Here is a 20,264-nt window from a genome sequence, read left to right as displayed (position 1 = left end):
GAAGAAGGTTTACAGTTGTGGATTTGAGCAGAGGGAGGCCTGAAATTAGGCATCTAACTCCCTTTGAGGGGCAGGGCTTAGGCCACACCCCTTCCCCACAGTATTTCCTATGGCTAGTTTACACAGCTCCCCACTCAGCTTGCTGGCTCTTGTGAATCCCATTCTTAGGTGCCTAACTCTCCCATACATTGTATGGGAAGCTTGAGTGGGTGCCTAACTTGAGGTTGTGAATTCCACTAAGCAGCAGGGCACCTAAAATGTTGCAGGTGCTGCAACATTCAGCTTCGCATCGCTTATGTCCCCATTGCGAATACAGCCATAAGGGACTTGCCCAACCTTGCACAGGAAATCTGTGGCAGATCCACAAAGTCATGTCTCCTAAACTCTGGTCCAGTGCCTTAAACAGTACCATATTTTTTTCCACTCTCTCCCCCTCCCCAGGTGTTTTTATGGCACCCATCCCCATATTATGTAACAGGCACTTGCTGAAAGCATGAGTCTGTGTGTCACTGGAACACAGTATCCAGATTCGTTTGCTAGTAGTGTGTTTAATCAAAAAGTGCAGCTGCATTTAATTTATGCACCAAACTTCCCTTGTGTGCACTCTGATTTGCATTGGTATTGCACCCTATTGCAGCATCTATAGTGATTTGTTCTGGTTTTCAGCTAATGATCAGAGGGAGGTTTACTAGTTTCATTAAGTAACAGAGCTACAGGGTGTCTGTAGGCTGCAGTAGCTCAGATTCCAGGGGTAGGGAAATTTGCCCAAGCTGTGATGCGGTAATGACGTGGCTAGCCAGGTATGTAAATAGCCCTGTGAGCACTCTGGGGCAGTGAAAATAGGAAGATGGTTGGGGTGGACGCTGGGATTTCACTCTGAAAGTCTGGCATTCTAGAAAACATGTATCCGGGGTGGGTAAGGGTTACACATTCATACACAGAGAATTATTTAACACACACTGCTACTTCTGAAGCACACTGGCAGCGAATACCTCCAGAGTTCAGATGGGTACCCATGCCCTTCTCATGGCTACATCAAGAGTTTGTTCTCTGTCCAAGCAGCAGGACATTTGTCTCTTTTACTCCTGTTTGTGTTAGCTTTTCCACAAGCTGAAGATCTTCTTCATAATGAGATGTTGTGTCATAATCACCTATTAGCTGTTAACTCTTCTGTTTTAAGATATGTCTGCATTGATACTGAATAGTGTTCATGCAAAAGACCTTGGTGCCCCATCAGTGATGGAGCAGAACTCCACCTGCCACATTCTACAGGGAACTGTAATCTGTAATTAATATGAGATGTCATAGCAGGATATAAACAAGTGGTATAGCAAAAAATTACTGGCAAGAAAATGCTCTCCTGATTTATGCTGGGTGTCATCCATGGATGGTCACTCCCAACCTGCATTATGTCTCATCTTGAAAGACCTCCCACACAGACCTTCCATTATCCACATTGGCCTACAACTCCCAATCATTAGATCCTTTGGCAAACCAAGATAGAACTTCAGGAAGGCAGACTAGAAGAAGTACACAAATGCTCTAGAAAAGTGTCATCTCCATACCATCATGCATCATCCTGGTCTACGAAGTTTTCAGTCGATTCTGAGGAGCCATCTTCAAAGCTGCCTGTGCATCCATATTGCACAACCACCGTCCAGTCTACATGCTGTGCCTTCATGCTGAATGGAACTAAACTGCTTGGTCAGTAGGGATCCTCTGCTGATCCAGATGTTGCTGATCACGTAATCAAGTCACTGGAGGCTGCTAGACAGGCACAATGGGAAAACTACTCGAAATCTAGACATCATTCACTTCAGCTGGAAATGTTGGAATTTGATTTGCTGTCTCGACAAAGCTGAGCAACCACCACCCCTAAGCCAACCACCTGGCATACCAAACCAAGCTGCCAGTTGTCAGAGACTCAGCAACACAGAGTCATTCACAGCCACAGTTAGACTAAATCGTAAGTGATAGTACTTGTGGCACTGCTCCTGGCTATGACAACATATTGCTAGAGTTTTTAAAGCACCTCAGGACTCATGTTTATCAGTGACTGGTGCAGTTCTTCACAAAGAGTGACTGCCAAAGACATTGTGCATGTCAAAAGTCATTGCTCTCCTGAAACTGGGGAAAGAGCCACAAAATGTTGCAAGTTCTCAACTGATATCCCCGTTGTCTGTGCCATTCAAGGTGCCGGAGCATCTCATTCTCCAGCATACCTCCCAGAAGTGGAATTAGTGCTCAGCATTAAGCAAGCAGGCTTTTGGACAGGTCAGAGCACCTTCAATCAAGTGCTAGTTTTGAAAACATTCTTCGAAAATGGTTTTCAGAAAAACCTGAAGACAGGAGCCATATTTCTGGACCTGACAGCAGCATATGACGTGGTCTGGTGCATGGGACTCTCAGTCAAATTGTCAAGAGCACTCCCAGCATAGGTCGTCAACATCACTGACCTTCTCCATAACAGATGTTTCCAAGTGCACATGGAAGACAGAGTTAGCATGTGGAAAAGACAAACCAGTGGTTTACCCAAGGCTCTGTGCTGGTATTGTTGCCTTTCTATATGTACTCAAATGACCTCTTACTTACCCAGTCCCATAAATCCATGTACACAGACAATATTTACTAGGCGTCCAAGCACAGTGATTCCTAGAACTTGAAGACACCCTAAATGCTGACTTGATTAAGGTTGCTGAATACTGCCATTCCCATTACACTACTTGAATCTATTTCCTTATGTTAACTATCCTTACACCTCTTGTCAACTGTCTGTAATTGACCATCTTGATTATCACTACAAACTTTTTTTTCCTGCTGATAACAGGTCATCTTAATTAATTAGCCTCTTAGAGCAGGTATGGCATCTTCTCTGTATGTATATATATATACTCTTCTTATATGTTCCATTCTATGCATCCGATGAAGTGGGCTGTAGCCCACGAAAGCTTATGCTCAAATAAATTTGTTAGTCTCTAAGGTGCCACAAGTAGTCCTGTTCTTTTTACGGATACAGACTAACACGGCTGCTACTCTGAAACCTTTCATTCTGAAGGATCCCAAAGCATTTTCTGAACCATGTACATGTGGATATATATCAGTGTGCTCGCTGCTGCAGTGCAGCCACGTTGAGCGTGAAAGCACCCTGAGACTGCACAACAGTTTGGGACAGGAAGTTAACAAAATACTGTTTCCAGTTGTAACTGTGGGGGAAATTACTGATAGGCAGAATGTAAACACCCAAGTTGGAATTAGGGCAGGACACAGGAGTTAACTCTTGTCTTACAAAAATGCTATGGGCTCTTCAATAGGGGCGATAAATGAGGTCAGAAATATATTTTTACATCCTCTAGAAGTACCTCCCTGTGCCTTGCATTCAGTATTGGCTAAGAGGGCCGGCTCCTGACTCACTAGGAACTACTGTTGTATCACCCGGGCCTTCCTTTGAAAGTCAGTTATCCAAAGTATTAACCCAACCTGATCCTGTGTAGTTTATTGTAGCAGAGGCTGGGATGGCTGCAAGCAAAACCAAGACTTTAAAGCTTTCTGCCTCTTGACATTAATTTGTTTCCAAGTCTCTGTGCCAGAGTTGTACTCCGGCAGCACTTGGCTTCTCTTCTCATTACCTTGGGCCAGGTTACTCAGCAATATAGGCTGTTAGTGGATGAGTGGCCCTACATTTTCAAATGTCCAAGGGAAAATGTCATGACCCATTATTTTGTAGTTGTATCTATTTTAAAAATATAATAAATTATTCTTGTGATCAATATTAAATGGTCCTGTTTCAAGAAAACTAGCACATAGAGGGCCAGATTCCAGTCTTATCCTGGTGCAAATCCAGAGTAATTCCATGTAGATTCACTTCACTGAAGTTACTCCAGAATGACGCAGGCATAACAGAGCAGAAGCAGCCTCACTGCATTCTCTTAGGAGTGCCACTGGCATATTTATGGAGCGTGCAGCTGAAGTTTGTTTGTTCGTTCTATTAAAGATATTTTGAAGTTGTTACTGATATTAATGTGCCCTAGCAGGCTTGGATAATGGATCAGTGTCTAACCCTCTTTGCCAGCTCTCAGAACGGTGAATCCCTTTGCTAAGTGATTTGTAGATAAAAAATTATTAAGGCGACGATTTTGTCATGGGTATTTTTAGTAAAAGTCATGGACAGGTCCAGGGCAAAACATCACAGAAGCCGTGACCCATCCCTGACTTTTTTACTAAAAACATCCCTGACAAAATGCGGAGGGAGGTGGGTCCAGCACCCAACCCCCTGCAGCAGCTGGGAGCTGCAGGGACCCCATTGCCTAGTTGCTGGGAGGGGTCCCCCTACTGCCCTGCAGGGCTGGGAGCTGTGGGGCAGTCCCCTGCCACCTGCAACGGCAGGGGAGCTGGGGTACGGGGGGGCTGCCAGCAGTGGAGGCTAGGGAGCTGCAGGGGGCCCCGGCCCTTGGCCACTGAGCAGCTCCAGGCTCCCTCTGCCATTGCTACTGGGAGCTTAGGGAGTGGCAGCTGAGCAACTACAGGGGGTTCCCCTACCAGCAATGGTGGCTGGGGAGCTCCAGGGTCCCTCCGCCATTACCGGGGAGGGGCAGGGGCTGCTTGCAGCGGCACAGCTGCTGGGGAGCTCAGAGGTCGCTGCCAGTCGCGGCTGGTCAGCTGCGAGAGGATCCCCTGCTGCCATGGAGGCTGGGCGGCTGCTGGGTCAATGCTGCTGACAGCAGCCAGTCAGCTACCAGGGCCCCCAGTGTCACAGAGCTCGCTGGAAGTCATGGATTACGTGACTTCTGCAACCTCTGTTACATAATCTTAGCCTTAATTATTATTAATTACAAAGGTCCTAATTCAGCAACACACTTCAGTGCATGTTTATCTTTAAGCTTAACTAAGAGCTTAACTCCATCTCTGTTCATCAGTTCACTTAAGCATTCACATAACTTTTAGCACGTGCTTAAGTCCTGGTGAAGTCACATGCTTAAAATTAAAGGCTTTGCTGAATCAGGGCCATCCTGTCAAACATGAAGTGTGCACAGAGCTTTAAAGCAAAGAAATGTGACAGCTCCCTGCCACGAAGTACTTACACTCCAAAAAGCTACGGGGTGACCATAAGCAAAAGGCAGAGGGGAGGAATGAAACAGTGAGGGAGTCTGAGATAATCGTGCTGTGTTTGTGCCCTAGCTCAGTAAGTTGCCCAGAGTTCATCTCTTCGTAACTCATTTCCTCCTCCATGTAAGGCTGCACCTTTTCAACTTGCTTGTCTGCACTGGCTCTTACTGTGCTGTTCATCGATTCTTGTCTTTGCAGTGCCTACATAGACAAAGCCAGCGACACAGCCGAGCAGGTGATTTTGATAGACAGTCAGCTGAACTCCCCCGAAGGCCTGGCGATGGACTGGGTTCACAAGAACATCTACTGGACAGATTCAGGAAACAAGACCATCTCAGTGGCCACTGCTGATGGAAGCAAGAGGACGACACTTTTTAGCACTGATCTAAGCGAGCCCAGAGCCCTTGCAGTTGATCCGACACGGGGGTAGGTGTGACGATGGAGTTCTGAGTCATGGTTTCAAACGGGCATGTTCCAGTCTTGTCACTCCTCTCATGAGCTCTCAGACTCTGACATGCTGAAAGTTAAAGCGCACATGTAAATCTTTGCAGCGTCAAATCAAAAGCAGCTTTGAAATTACATCTCAGAAATTCTTTTGCATTGTTCATGTGTCTGATGGGGAGGAGCAGGGTATGTGATTTGTGATGAAAACTGAGGTAGTCTGATGCACAGCTGAAAGAGCACGTTTTTAGTGCTGGCTACAGAGAAGGCCAAAGATCCAGCTGAAATTCCAAGAGCTATTTCACAGGTATTAAAGAATGTTTTTAAGTCCTGGTGTAACATAGTCCTGTGATACATGCTGATCACGTTAGATCATACAGTAGGAACCCCTCAGCTCCATTGAGCAGATGTTAAAATGGATTAAAATAGCAAAGGCCTAAAACACTGAGTACAAAAGGGTACCACACCTCCTGATTAAAGAAACCTACTCAAATTATGCACACACATCTCTTGGGGTAGGGTCACCTCTGCGCTGAATTATTGACTTTTCCTTTCTGTGGCTCTTTCAGATACATGTACTGGTCTGATTGGGGCGACAAAGCTAAAATTGAAAAATCTGGCCTGAACGGTGTGGATCGGCAAGTGCTGGTAACAGACAACATTGAGTGGCCGAATGGCATCACACTCGGTAAGTCGCAGAATCAGTAATAGATCAGTGCAAGTGATAAAGCCCCTATGTCTGAGGCCTCTTTACATTTATGTTTATTCCTATATAGGAATGGGGAAGACAACATAATCCTTGAAAATCCAGGCTGCTTTGATACAGCAAGCATCTGTCACGCACACAAGCGGCCAGCAAGTTCCCTATAATACAGAGGGTCACAGTGTAATGTGATATATGTCTGCGCTGAGCCAGGTTATCAGGGAGTTGCCTCTCCATGAACATCCTTCATATTCTCCTTTACTTGAACTGTTGACCTATGTCTTATCTTGTTCCTCTTAGGGCCCAGTCCTGGCAACACTCAGTGACTAACTCAAAGCTTAGGATGATAAATAGTTTTGTCATGGTAGCAAGCACTGTGCCAGTCAGTGAATGCTGACAGGATCCCAAGCTCCTCAGGAGAGGGATGTGACTGACTCCATGTTTATAAAAGTGCCATACAAATGTGCTGTGATGCTTAAGGGCTTTTTTGTGACTATAAGGTATAGCCCCGCATTGGAGATGGGGCAGAGCTGTACCATTCCATGGGAAGCCCATGGAGGGAGAAATCCTTATGGAGCTTCCCAACATGAAGGGGGAGCATCTGCCTGCTGCTATTTGCCTTCATGAGGGCCAGCATACTCCCCCTGCCCGCCAGTCCGGCTGTGTGAGTTAAGGTGTTGCAGGGGTGGCACCATGTCCCCTATCTGTGCTGTCTTGCACCCTGGTGGCACAAGCAGGGACTGAAATTGTGCTCTGCTTCTACACAAGGAGAGGAAGCTTCTTGTGAACTTGCAGAGCAGGTGGCAGTCTGGCCCTAAATTAATCAGAAGTATATTGGATCAACACTATACAGAGCCCTGGTTAGTACTGCAATCGGGAATTTTGATGTGACCAAGTGAAGGAGAATAAAAGCCACTAGACCTGTTCAGTGCAGAAGGGGAGGTAACAGGGTGCTTGGAGGGCCTAGTGGCTGGCATGCCTGACCTCTGGCCCCTTGTTTCCCTCATCAAAGTGCCTCATTCTTTTAGGCAGGGGGAGTAGGGAGACATGGGTCCTCCCTCTACACCAGGTCCCAGCCCACAATCCTGTGTGAGTCGACCCCTGAACAGGGGGCCTTAGGGAGTCTAAATCCACTGTCCTGGGCCACTTCCAACTACCATCTCTTCAGTGTGGGGCATGGACCTTAAAGTCTAATTCACTGGGGTGGCTTACCTCCCATAGTGCCCTCTCGTGGGGCTTGGGTGGCACCTTACCACGGTCCCGGGCTCCTGTGGGCAGGGCAGCTGTAAGTCTGGTGAGGCCAAACCCCACAATGCCTCTGGGCTTCAGTCATCCAGTTACTTCAATTGTCAGAGGCTGCTAGATCTTCTCCATAGCCTCCCTGGGCTGGGGAGACAGTGCTTACTCCCTGGTGGCTGCCTCAGCTGGCAGGCTAGTCACCCCCCTCCGGTAGGGAGGCAGCTAGCTCCTGCCTCTTCACCAGTCAGCCCCGAACTGAGCCAGACTCTTTCCTTTTCTCCTCTTACAGGCCTGATATTAGCTGCAGATATAATGGGGTGGGACTAGCTGAACCCAAAGGTTCTCTTTAACCCCTGCTGTGATGGCAGGCAATTTTGGCCACTACATCACAGGGTATTACTACTGTTACTAATTCATAACATTTGCCCCTGTTATTAATTAACCAACAAATTAATGCTTAAGATTTCAGCCCAGAGCTTGAAATGCTTGCTTTCATGAGAGGCAATCACCCTTTGCACTGAGGTTAGTTGATCTCATCCAAAATTAGAATTTGTCCCAGGAAGAAAAGCTCAGTTCATGAAGTTCTACAGTGGCATGAGTCACCTTTTCCCACTTCTTCCCCTCTTGTCCGTGAAATGAAATATACTTGAATTTGAAACATAGGAATGGCTTCGAGAAAGTGGGATTCCCCGTCACTGGAAATGTTTAAATCAGGATTGGATGTTTTCCTAGGAGATGCTCTAGTTCAAACACAGCTATTAGACTTGAAGCAGGAATTAATTCATGGAAGTTCTATGGCCTATATTATGCAGAAAATCACTCCAGATTATCACACTTGTCCCTTCTGCCTTAAAATCTATTAATTTATGAAAAGGTGACGGTCACTCAGCATTGGAAACCACCATCATTATTAGCATTAATTGCATCTTCATCAAGAGTCTCAGCAAAAAGCCACAGATTAAGTGGTCTGTAGAATGAGCTAGCTACTCAGCCTTCAAAAAGATCCTTCCAGACAAATCCAGGCCCACACAACAGACCAATCAGGGGATAACTCCATCGCCATGGGGTTTGACAAATCCAGCCCCCGAGCGATGCAGTTACACTGACCAAACCCCCACTGTCATACATCGCTGGGAGAGCGTCTCCTGTTGCTATAGCGACAGCATCTCAGGGAGGTGGATTAACTGCGCTGATGGGAGAAGCTCTCCTGTCACCATAGCAGCATCTTCCCTAAAGTGCTACAGCGGCGCAGCTGCACCAGTGCCACTGTAGTGCTGTCTGTGAAGACCTGCCCAGATTTGAGGGACATTGCTGGGGTGGAGTTGGGAAGCCAGCAACGTCTCTGGCCTGTTCTACTTGATCAGAGAGGGGACTACTTCATGATCTGGGCTGTCAATTGAGCAGCTCTCGCAAACACATCACAGCATGTTATTTATGGGTGCCTGGGTCAGCGTATCTGGGCAGTGAACCAAAGTTTCAACCACCATAATAAATAAAAGGGCTCAACAGCCCACGGAGAAGTAGCCACTCTGCCAAGAGGAAAAATACTGGACAATAGCAAAAAGTGCTGTAATTGCATGTACAGTAATTCTGCCTTGTCACATTTCCTGTCTCAGATTTGCTGAATCAGCGTCTCTATTGGGTGGACTCCAAGCTGCACTTACTTTCAAGCATTGACTTCAATGGTGGCAATAGGAAAGTTCTCATCTCTTCTGCTGATGACCTGAGCCACCCTTTTGGAGTAGCTGTGTTTGAGGTAAGAGTGAAGAATGGGTGCAGAGCTGGCTAGAGAGTACAGGAAGCCACCAGAACTCTTTTTACACACCTCTTGCTTGAAAGTTGTGCCCTGTGAATGGCACAGGAAGCTCGTGGGATGTGTCAGCTGCTGCAAATTAATCCAGTGTGAGTTCAGCAAGGAGTATTCCTTCCCGGAGAGCTGCAATCAGCCAAATGCTACTACGTAATGCATTACTTTTGTGGTGGGGAGGAGCACCCTGCTTAAACTGGCATCACCTGCACAACTGAAGTGTGCTAATGGCAAAATTTGATTTTAGTCATGCTAACTGCTTGCGTAATGGCCAGATCACTGGCAGGAGAAAACACATGCAGTTTTCTATGATTCTTGTCAGGCCATATAGGTTTTCACTAACTAAAGGCCTGATGCTGATGAATGAGCAGGTCCAGTGAGATAAGATTTCAGTGGGAGCTTCACAGGAGGTGCTAAAGCATCCTGTTAGGATCAAGCCACTTGAACACAGGGCATCCTCTCATCTGGGTGCATGGCAGGGATTTATGTGCCCGCACCAGATGGCTTTGAATTTGACACTGCAGCTTGCTTTGAACACTTCTTACAACTCATCTGCACTGTGATTTCCTGGCTTTGCATTTTCCCAGGCCCATGCAGCATGTGGTCCCTTCCTCAGCCTGGCAGGTTGCTACTTGTTTGTGCAGTCATTATGTGCTACTGCTTGACAATCTGCAACAAGGATCAGTGTACCCAGATAGAAATTTGTACAAGCCCTTTGGGAGCTGGCGGTGATGTTAGTGGGGAGCCTCTCTGCCTGGGAAGAACTGAGAACCCAGTGCACTTGTCTGATGGCAGGATTTAACCCCAGGAAAGTGTCGTTTACTTATCGAATTTAAACATAAACCCAGACCATTCTCTCTCTTTCAAGCTGAGTTGGCCGTGCTCTGGTGCACAGCCCTGATAGCTGAAGGTTGCACACTCTACTTGCCACAAAATTAAGAGCTTGATCCTGTAGGCACCTACTGCCCTGGTGTGCTTATTGTCATGCAGAACCTTGCTGATTTTAGTGGGACTGTGCATTAAATTAGGCAAGACATCGACCGTGTTTGCATAATCCCTTTCACAGTGTTTGTTAACCAAGCACATGCCGTATACTCCCTTCTTCCATCTGAATCTTTTCTCAAGATAAAAGAAAATCTCCTGAACTAGCTCCTGAGAACCCAACCTTCCCCCTCCAGCTATGTATTTCATCTTATTAAAAGACATTGCAAGTGTTACCTTTTCATCTGTTGGCCAGGTCACCTTCCTACAACTAAATCCATCTCAGTAGCCTTCAGTTCCCACACACCTACTGTGTCCTGTTATGTTGTGGTACTTAGGTATCTCTCAATCTGCAGTAATCATTAGAAAGTGCCACTTGCTTCTAAAGTTATTACTGCAGCAGACAGAAGTGGGTCTTTTGGATGCTCCCTCTGTAGTGTTTATCCATTGCTGCAGTGTCAGATTCTTTAATACAAGTGGTTTTGCCCTACAGAGATACTTGCTCAACCGAGGTCACATCTTTGGAAAGGGAAGGAAGATCAGCATTTACTGGCACTTTCACTGTGGTGCAGGGACCAGAGATTTCTAACAAATTCCTTCAAATCCTGTTCAAAATCCATGGCCATTGGAGTCACAAAAACTCTTCTTTCACTCAACATAATGGACATGGCCACTCTGTATCCAGGCCTGCTCGGAGTGTTCTCCCCTCCCGCCCAGCCCCAAAGCTGCTCTAAGGAACTAAGCATTTTTTGCCTATCTGTAAATGCTGCTCTCCAGATCTGTTACCACCTCCTGACACTGAGCCCAACTCTACACTAGCGGGGGGGTCGACCTAAGATATGCAACTTCAGCTACATGAATAGCGAATAGAGAAGCTGAAATCAGCATATCTTTGGTCGACTTACCTGGGCGTGAGGATGGCGGTGAGTCGACTGCTGCCGCTCCCCCATCGACTCAGCTTCCGTCTCTCGCGAGCTGGAGTTCCGGAGTTGACGGGGAGTGCAATCGGGGATCGACGCAATAAATCGACCCCGATAGATCGATCACTACCTGCTGGACCTGCCCTGAGACACTTGCATCTTTGTGTTGCAAAGCCAAAAGTAGCGTCACATCATGATCCAGCAGCACCACAAAATGACAAGATTATCTCAGTCTCAGTAGACGTCTTTAGATCGTTCAGTATGCGATTCTGCAAAGTGCTGAGTGCTACTGTCTCCAGCTGGAGTAGAGGACACACCAATAACATACTGCACAATTAGCGCCTGTTTTGCATGTACTTAACATGCCTCTGATTAATGTGAGATGTAGGCAGCCTTGCCCCAAATGGCCCTCGGGGCTGCCAGAGAACCACAATCGTACATTTCATGGGGTTTGCATTTACCCAAATCAAAATGCCTGTGTGTGTTCTGCAGGATAAGGTGTTCTGGACTGACCTGGAGAATGAGGCAATCTTCAGTGCAAACAGGTTGAATGGCCTGGACATCTCCATTTTAGCAGAGAATCTCAATAACCCCCATGATATTGTGGTCTTTCACGAGCTAAAGCAGCCGAAAGGTAAGGCATGTCCTCAGTTCTCCCATAGTCCAAAAACCATTCATTCATTTGGGCTGGTAAATAAAATCCCTCCCAATTGTCTTGGATGGCGCAGTAAGGCAGATGCTGCTAATATAAAATGAATGCCTGATGTTTGAAATTCCTGCATAGTTAATTCAGTGGGCGCTTTTATTGAAAAGCCTGCAATTTGTTTATAGTAATTTAATTAGCAGCTTTCCTTTTGAAGTCTATTCTTAGAGCGATCAGAGCAGCCTGTTGCCTGCTGTTCATTTTAGGTGACACTTTTTGGCAGTGTCACTCAGATAAAATTGGAAAGAACTCTAAACAAAGTAACTTGCTAACAGTTTGCTTAGCAGGAAGAAAATGGCAGGGAGATAGCTTTGAGACTGTGGGTATTATGAGACAACAGCTGTGAAATGGCACCACCTTACTCGGTAGATATGCTCCCCCTATGTATTCTGGGTCAGCTAGGCGCACTGAGAAAAATGATTGTCCTACCTGTTACTGGTGCTAGTACTGAAAAACCTGCACAACTAAGAGAGAAGCTGGACTCTTTCCTGGTTCAGCATAATCAACACAAAATTCTAATCAAAGAGTTTGTATTGTTGACAATCATCAATAAACTTGATATTCAAATCCTTTATTTACTCTGTGGAGCTGGCAGGTAGAAAAATCATGATTTGCTTGTAAATTGAGTACATTTAATCTATATTATTGGGTAGTAAACAAGAAACCCCACAAGACATTTTGAAGCTTTCATCTGAAGATCTCATAGTGCATTAAAAACACCTGAGAGGTAAGAGTTATTAAGCAGCCAAGTAAATTGAGGCAGAGGGTGAAGCAAAAAATTTTAAAGTCTGCCCAGCATGCGACAGTGAGGGCCTGATGTTCAGAAATGCTGAGTGTCCGTAGCTCTCAGTGAGTCCACTCAAGGTATGATTCCTCAGCATCAGTGAAAAGCAGGATTTAAGTGCCTTGATTTAGATGGCCAGCATTAGAGGATGTTTTGAAAACAATGGCTTAAGAAACTTAGTCCAGTCAGTGGAATAAAAAAGAATGGATCCCAGGCGTCCTGACTGCCCATCCCCTACTGTAACCATCAAAGCAAAGCAAAACGGTTGCATATAGTGTATGGAAGTGGGAGCGCACAATGGTGAGGCCACTGCCACTTTCCTGCATACAAATGGAAGAGCTCTAGAAGATGGAAAACTCCTAGGGGTTCTGAGTTGGAATAGAATCTCATTCGGGAGAGGGGTCTCTGTGCTATAAACAAAGATACATTGATGAGCATGGTTTGAAACAATACATTTGTTTTTCCCCTTCCCCACTTTGAACAGCTCCCAATTCCTGTGAGCTCAGCTCTCAATCCAATGGAGGCTGTGAATACCTGTGTCTTCCCGCACCTCAGATCTCTCTCCATTCCCCCAAGTATACGTGTGCCTGTCCTGACAACATGTGGCTGGGCCCTGATATGAAGAAATGCTACAAAGGTAAAAGCAACCACCTTAATGCAGGGACCTTTCTCTTAGCCTGGTGTTGCTTGGCACGCGCTCCTTCGAGCCACACCAATTGTACCCCACCCTTCCACAAAACCAACTTACCTCATCAGTGAAATTTCCCCCTCTCACAACAGTGCATGAACCATTAGCTACGGTAGTCTGTGCGTTTGGGACCTTTTTTGCACATAGGTTGATATTTTGGTTGGTCTGGAGTGTCACTTTATTGAGAATTTGTTTATTCACAAATTGTAATCAGAAAAGCTGAATGCATAAAGGGGAACAGAGAATAACTTCCTGATCCAAATCCCATTGATCTCAATGGAAAGACTCCCACTGAATTCAGTGGGCTTTGGATCAGGTACTAAACATGTGAGTGGTTTGAAATCATGGTGGTGATTTTGGTCAATAAAATCATTCATTAACACCGCCCCATGAGGCGTGAGTGGCGTATATTGTATATTTAGGAAAATATTTGGCCACATTCATCCTTAGTGAACTCTAGTCTCTTCATGGGAGTTACTAGAAGTGAATTTTACCTAATATTTCCATATGGTGCAAGTTCTGAATTTTGGGGGCCAACACCCAAAAAAATGTGATAAAGACTTTGAACCTTTTTGTCACCTCCACAGCACTTCATAGATATCATTACACCACTGTGAACTTTGTAAATTATTTTATTTCCATGTTGCACATGGGCAAAGAGAGGTGTAGCAAGGCAATGGGCCACATAACAAATCAGGAATAGAAACCAGACTCCTATTCTAACCGTTATCAAATCTGGAAAGGAGTGCTGCCTATCAATCACCATGTGAGATCTGCTTTGCACACTTGTTTTGCCGGATTTCAGTCATTGCTTAATATTAACTATATGGGATTGCTTTTCAGATCTTCCAGCTGCCTCAACAACTGAGCCAGTTTCAGCCATCACCACTACTATGATTTCCACCATCATCGCAGCTACAACTAGCAACATCAGCAATACCAGTAGAGAGAACTCAGGAGCTGTATCACAATTCTCCATCACAACCCCAGGTGTTGGTTTACCCACAACCACATCCAGCCTAATAGGCACAAAGATAATGACAACTGGAAATAGCAATTTATCCCAGCACTGTAAGAGATTCAGGTTCCTATTTCTTTACTTTCTGCTAGGTACAGGAGTATCACAAAGATCCATGGGCTAGTAGGAAAGCTGGCAGGCCAACTGTACCATATGCATGTCAGACACAGGCATGGATAGATGGGCAGAAATAAAATCAGATTTTTCATCTCAACTCCTTCATTATGATAATAGAAAAGTGATCCCAGTTTCTCTGAACTCTTTGGTTCCAGGTTGTCATGTCTGATTCCCTGGGATTCAGTCTTACACCCACAGCATTTAAGGTTCCAATTTCTCAAACAAAGTTGCATTTGTTTTGCTCAGTACAGTGCTCTGAAAGTTAATGTAGCTCTGCTCTGAAATACCTCTGGCAAAGTTTTGCATTAAAATTAATATCTCCATGGACTGATGTCCACATCACAAAAAATACCCCCAGCAGATGGCACTAACTGGTTTCTTTATTGTCAGCCTCTACGGAGGCTAAGTACTGAATAAGCCATGAGGGATTTAACTACCTTCCCAGTCTTGGTGGTGATCCCTGTAGGTCGGGGTTGCAACATGTTGGCAGGGCAATGTAGGGAAGCTGAACTGCCTTTCCATAACCTTGCTGTTCTAGAGAGAGGAAGATTTCCACCTCCAACACAGCCCCTTTTGCTGGTAATTGATTAAAAACAGTAAGACAGAAGCCCTCTGGCTTTGCTGACTACACTGAGCAAAAGAGGCATCATTTCCACTGCATCGGCAAAGCAGGTATAGAACTAAATCATGCATCCTTGTTCTCATCGGCAAGACAGGACACATGATATTTGATGCTAAGCAGTGCGCTTGAGAAAGCAGAATCAATCTTGCAAATTCGTTCTCATCATTCTTACCTATGTAAATATCCTTCCAAACCCCAAACGAAAATAATTAGATTCAATGTTTATTAAAATATTTCTAACAAGGACAATTATGGTACCTATCTCATTAACTGGTAAAATGTCTTTTTAATAAAGTTACCTGCCAAGGGGATTCATTTAAAAGGATAAACTACCTTTTACATTATTTTCCGTGCATTGGTGTCTCAGTAGATGAAGTATTTAGCCTTTTCTCTAATTGTTCCTGATATGGCAGAGTAAATACAGTATATTGCTGAGTTCAGTGCTAATCCCGTGAAGATTACAAAACACACATTTTGCAAGAATGAGACATTAACATGTATTGGTTTGCTCTTATAAGTATGACATTCTGTTGAATTTTGAGGCAATCCCTTCAGGCTCAATTTTAGCTAGTGCACATGGCATACTTTGGTGTAGGCATAGCCACAGGAGGATCATTCAAATGCATTATGTAGCTACCTTGGAACCACAGAGTTCTTTTCCTGATAGCGCAATAGCTTTGTGGCTGTGTTGCTACCAGAAGGAGCTGTGCTGCACAAGATGAAGGGTCAGCTACTCTCCTTGATAAAGACAGAATTTCCGTTACAGGCCAGATTTTTTTACAAACTAGCCTCCCTTTTTGTGCCCAAACATTAAGAATGTAAGAAAGAAGTGGCATATTGTATCAGTCCAGTGGTCCAGCTACCTCAGTATACTGTCATCAGACAGTGGCTGGTGCCAGATGCTTCAGAAGGGATGAACAGAACAGGACGATTACTGAGTGATCCAGTCCCCGCTTCAGGCTTTTGGAGGTTTAGGGACACCTAGAGCATATGTTTGCATCCTTGACCATCTTGACCAATAGTCACTGATGGACCCATCCTCCATGCACTTACCTAATTCTTTTTGTGAACCCAGCTAAACTTTTGGCCTTTACAACATCTCCTGGCCATGAGTTCCACAGATGTACTGTGCATTACATGAAGAAGTACTTCCTAATGTTTGTTTTAAACCTGCTGCCTATTAATTTCACCGGGGTTCTTGTGTTATGTGAAGGGGTAAATAACACTTTATTCCCCTTCTCCACAGCATACATGATTTTTATATACCTCTATCACATTCCCCATTAGCTGAGCAGACCCAGTCTTTTTAATCTCTCCTCAGAAGTGTGAAACAGCTTCCATATAATAATGTTTGTTGTCCTTCTCTGTACTTTTTCCAATGCTAATATATCTTTTTGAGATGGGGTGACCAGAACTGCATGCAGTATTCAAGGTGTGAGTGTACCATGGTGGACAGGTGATTAGATATATGCACACAGAGCCAGGAGAAACAACACTACGAGTCATACACATGGAGAACCAGTTTTGAACCATTGGACCATTACACATGAAATTCTTATGAGATTTTTCAGTACCTAGAAACAGTCATAGGTGTCACACTATCCCTACTACCAGGCCCTTCCACTAACAAACAGGCATTAGGTCATGTGAAGTGCTGTATTTTTTAGAGTTGTTTAGGATTTGGGGGGGGCTAGCTATCCCCAAAGCTGGTCCTTCTCAGACTGGAAGGCTGATTGTCTGAGAGAGACCCCTGCTCTGAGCATAGGTTTCTTTATCAGCTCTTCTTAAAGCTAGCCCCAGTGTGCTCTGACTTCAGAAGACTCAGCTCTGGTACCTAATCACAGACTCTACCTTCCCTGGCCTGCAGGAGCCTAGGTGTGCTGTAGAGGCCTCACATTCAGCCCTATAATGGGGAGGGAGTACCTGGTTTCACCTAATAGTTGAGCTATTTAAGGGGGCAGCATGAAGAGGTTTAGATGAGAGTTGGTCACACATCATGTTGTGCTTTTCTGTGGCCATATTCAGCAGTCAACTGTGCCCCCGTTTGTAAAGCCCTGTCACTGTGCATGGATAGGGACAGTTCTTCTGAAAGGGACAGACCCTTAGCAACTCTAGCCCTCGTTTTGGGGTCTCGTTTCCTTTGAGATCCCAGTCTTTGTGTCCTACTGTGACAGGTGACATCTGGGGTTAGCAAGCTCAAAGTCTCTACATTTCAAAGCTGTTTATTATTATTTAGGAGTGAATCTGTGTGTTGTGGCACAGCCATAGAGCAGGGCGCAAGATATGAAAGAATTACGAAAGAAAGATGGCAAGCTGCTGGCTCGGGATTAGTTATTTTATGATTTCCTGTCTTGTTTGAAGATGATTAATTATCAAATATAAGCACACAATAGATATTTATAGACCACATACCTTTAAGCACATTTTAAAACCTAGCTTTTTTTAAATTTCTTTACCTATCATCATAATTCTGGTTCATCTTTAGTGCCGTTTGATTAATCAGAACTGTTCTTTTATGATTACAGATGCCATTGATGGGCAAGGTTTTGGATCAACTGTTACCACAGCCATTATTGGAATTGTAGTTCCTCTTGGTAAGCAGGTTTGATTTAAGCTTAGAATGAGACGACCCTGACAACTTTTTGTAAAAGACTTTTCTGGAGCACAAGGAACTACTGTATTGCAAGTCTGAAGGGTACAGGAGCAGAGGTCCACGTGGGAACAAATTTGGGGTCCGCATGGGACTATGTTTGCCTTCCCCAAGTAGCCGGATGACAGCTTTTTCTCTTCTTTTCTTCAGTGGTCATTGGTTTGCTGTGTATGGGAGGGTATCTCATCTGGAGGAACTGGAAAAGAAAGAACACTAAAAGCATGAACTTTGATAACCCTGTGTACAGGAAGACAACAGAAGAAGAGGATGAAGAGGAAATCCATATTGGGAGGACTGCACAAATTGGGCATGTCTACCCAGCAGTAAGTATCTCTGAGCAAGCTCCCAAAGGAAAAGATTTTTCTTGTTAAGAAGTTTTGGCTACAGAATTATCTCAGCTGATCACAAGGTTGGTTACAGTTACTTGGCATCAGACAGTACATTAAATGGGGCTTTGTCAGATTTTTGCCTGTTAGATTACTCTTAAGACTTGTATGTGGATCATGTTGCCATCACTTTGGAACATACAGTAGGAAAAGACGGTTACTCACCTTTGTAACTGTTGTTCTTCGAGATGTGTTGCTCATATCCATTCCAGTTAGGTGTGTGCGTGCTGCGTGCACGTTCGTCGGAGAAACTTTTACCCTAGCAACACTCGGTGGGCCGGCAGGTCGCCCCACTATGGTGCCTGATATATACCCCTGCCGACCCAACCGCTCCTCAGCTCCTTCTTGCCGGCTACTCCGACAGTGGGGAAGGAGGGCAGGTGTGGAATGGATATGAGCAACACATCTCGAAGAACAACAGTTACAAAGGTGAGTAACTGTAGTAGTCTTTCTATCCTTCAGCTGCTTAGCGTCATCCTCCATTATCCAGTTAGGTGAGTTCCCAACCTGGTAGGCGGGCCCGTCGAGTGAAAATTGGCAGATGAAATAGAGTCAGAGGCCAAAGGCTGCAGTATCTCTTGATCTGATAGAAAAAACAAAGCATAATGCAACAAGCGGTATGGCCGAGGACCATGGAGGCTCGCGATAGATCTCGTGGGTAGGTACCAGTTGCAGGCGCGATGAAGACTGGCCTAGGTAAATGCATGTATGGCTTGGGGATGTGACGAATATAAGTGCAGTGCAACTTCACAATCAAGATGAAGAATCCACTAGGAGAGAAAAACAGGTTTGCTTCTTCGACTGCACTGCGACACGTGAAGTAAAAATGGGTTACCGGAGTGGGCGTACAAATGTTTGTCCGCTGAACTAACAGCGAGCGTTAACAGATGTCAGGAGTGAATTGTTCTGTCCCAATCACGTTGATGTGGTACATTGGCTCGAAATAAGCCTTGACGTGATTTGGTTCATCTCCTCCTATAGAGAGAGGAAGCCGGGTGTGGCATCACACTGGCAACCTTGCTTTAATAAAGAGTCCATACGTTGCGTGAACCATAAAGAGGCCTGACTCAAGATCACGTCTGGTCGATGTTCAAAATGGCTACGCGGACAGCAGGTCTCCAAGGAAAAGTGCATGCAGCAGCAGTTTCGCTACTGGTGCAGGAGGAGGACCTAACGTCTGGTTACATCCCGTGAGTCCAGGTTGGGCTGGGCGGTGTATAAGGGTGTATGCGCCCAAGCCTAGAACCGAAACATAGAAGGTGAGAAACAGAGACCAGCTTAGCCTGGATGGCATAGAATGGCTGCGTGTCCTGCAGCGAACAAGTAAGGACCTCTCAGGCTGGAGGGTAGTCCAAATAGAGGGATCGGACCCACAGAGAAGATTAAAAGCGCTATTCGCCCTGTAAGGGAGAACTCCACTGGCAGGCACGTGCCAGCTGGAAAGATCTGCCACCCTGCTGAGACTACATATGGATGCCACTTCCGCAGGTCGAAGAAATGCAGGTCAGGCGCGCGAAGTCGCTGTGCTACTGAGTACAGGCTGGGTGGAGTGGTAGGGTAGGGCAGCGCTATGAAGCAAGACGTGGGTATAGTGTGCCTGACAGCGCGGAGGATCATTGATGATGCGCAGCTCTGCTCTGCGAAGTTGAGCAGGACCCAATGCAGGGTGACGGCGGGAAGGCATAAAGGGTTGGCCTTCACGCATGAGGTAACACAGCGTCAGGAGATCAGTCCACGGGGAAGGCACATTAAAGGAGCAGAGATAATCAGACTATTCCCATTCTCAGGGTAAGTCGAACAGGTCAATGTGGGGAAAAAACCACTTCTTGACCAATGCGCCAACAGTCAGGCAGGCGACACGTCATGAGACAGGAAAGACCTGCTGATCGAATTGCAAGGAGAAAGGATGCTACCAATTAAGTGGGCTATCCGCAAACAAGCGTATTTCTTGTGATGGGACTTCAACCACCACATGTCATTCAGAAGGACAGCTCCTCCAGTCATGGGTAATGTGTTATATGTTCTGTACTGTTCATCTTCATATTAACTTTGGACAGAATTTGCATCCACAAAAAGTCGCTTCTCTATGGTCATCGAATTAT

General features: G+C 45.4%; 1 protein-coding gene across 3 annotated transcripts in view; it reads left to right on the top strand.

Annotated features, from left to right (window-relative positions):
• LRP8 (LDL receptor related protein 8) overlaps positions 1–20,264 on the top strand; it is a 307,300-nt gene that overhangs the window by 276,268 nt on the left and 10,768 nt on the right. The window contains exons 11-18 of one of the 3 annotated variants that reach the window (XM_075067620.1): positions 5,302–5,529; positions 6,114–6,232; positions 9,103–9,242; positions 11,687–11,828; positions 13,166–13,318; positions 14,213–14,440; positions 17,652–17,720; positions 17,927–18,099. In XM_075067620.1, coding sequence (XP_074923721.1) covers positions 5,302–5,529; positions 6,114–6,232; positions 9,103–9,242; positions 11,687–11,828; positions 13,166–13,318; positions 14,213–14,440; positions 17,652–17,720; positions 17,927–18,099 — 1,252 coding nt within the window. Of the gene's footprint in view, positions 1–5,301; positions 5,530–6,113; positions 6,233–9,102; positions 9,243–11,686; positions 11,829–13,165; positions 13,319–14,212; positions 14,987–15,101; positions 15,899–17,651; positions 17,721–17,926; positions 18,307–20,264 lie in introns of those variants that run through there. The other 2 variants (XM_075067621.1, XR_012656228.1) reach the window with 2 other exon arrangements.

The sequence above is a fragment of the Chelonoidis abingdonii genome, chromosome 7, assembly GCF_003597395.2.
Source record: "Chelonoidis abingdonii isolate Lonesome George chromosome 7, CheloAbing_2.0, whole genome shotgun sequence".
NCBI classification, from domain to species: domain Eukaryota; kingdom Metazoa; phylum Chordata; order Testudines; family Testudinidae; genus Chelonoidis; species Chelonoidis abingdonii.
This window is presented reverse-complemented; position numbering and strand designations above follow the sequence as displayed.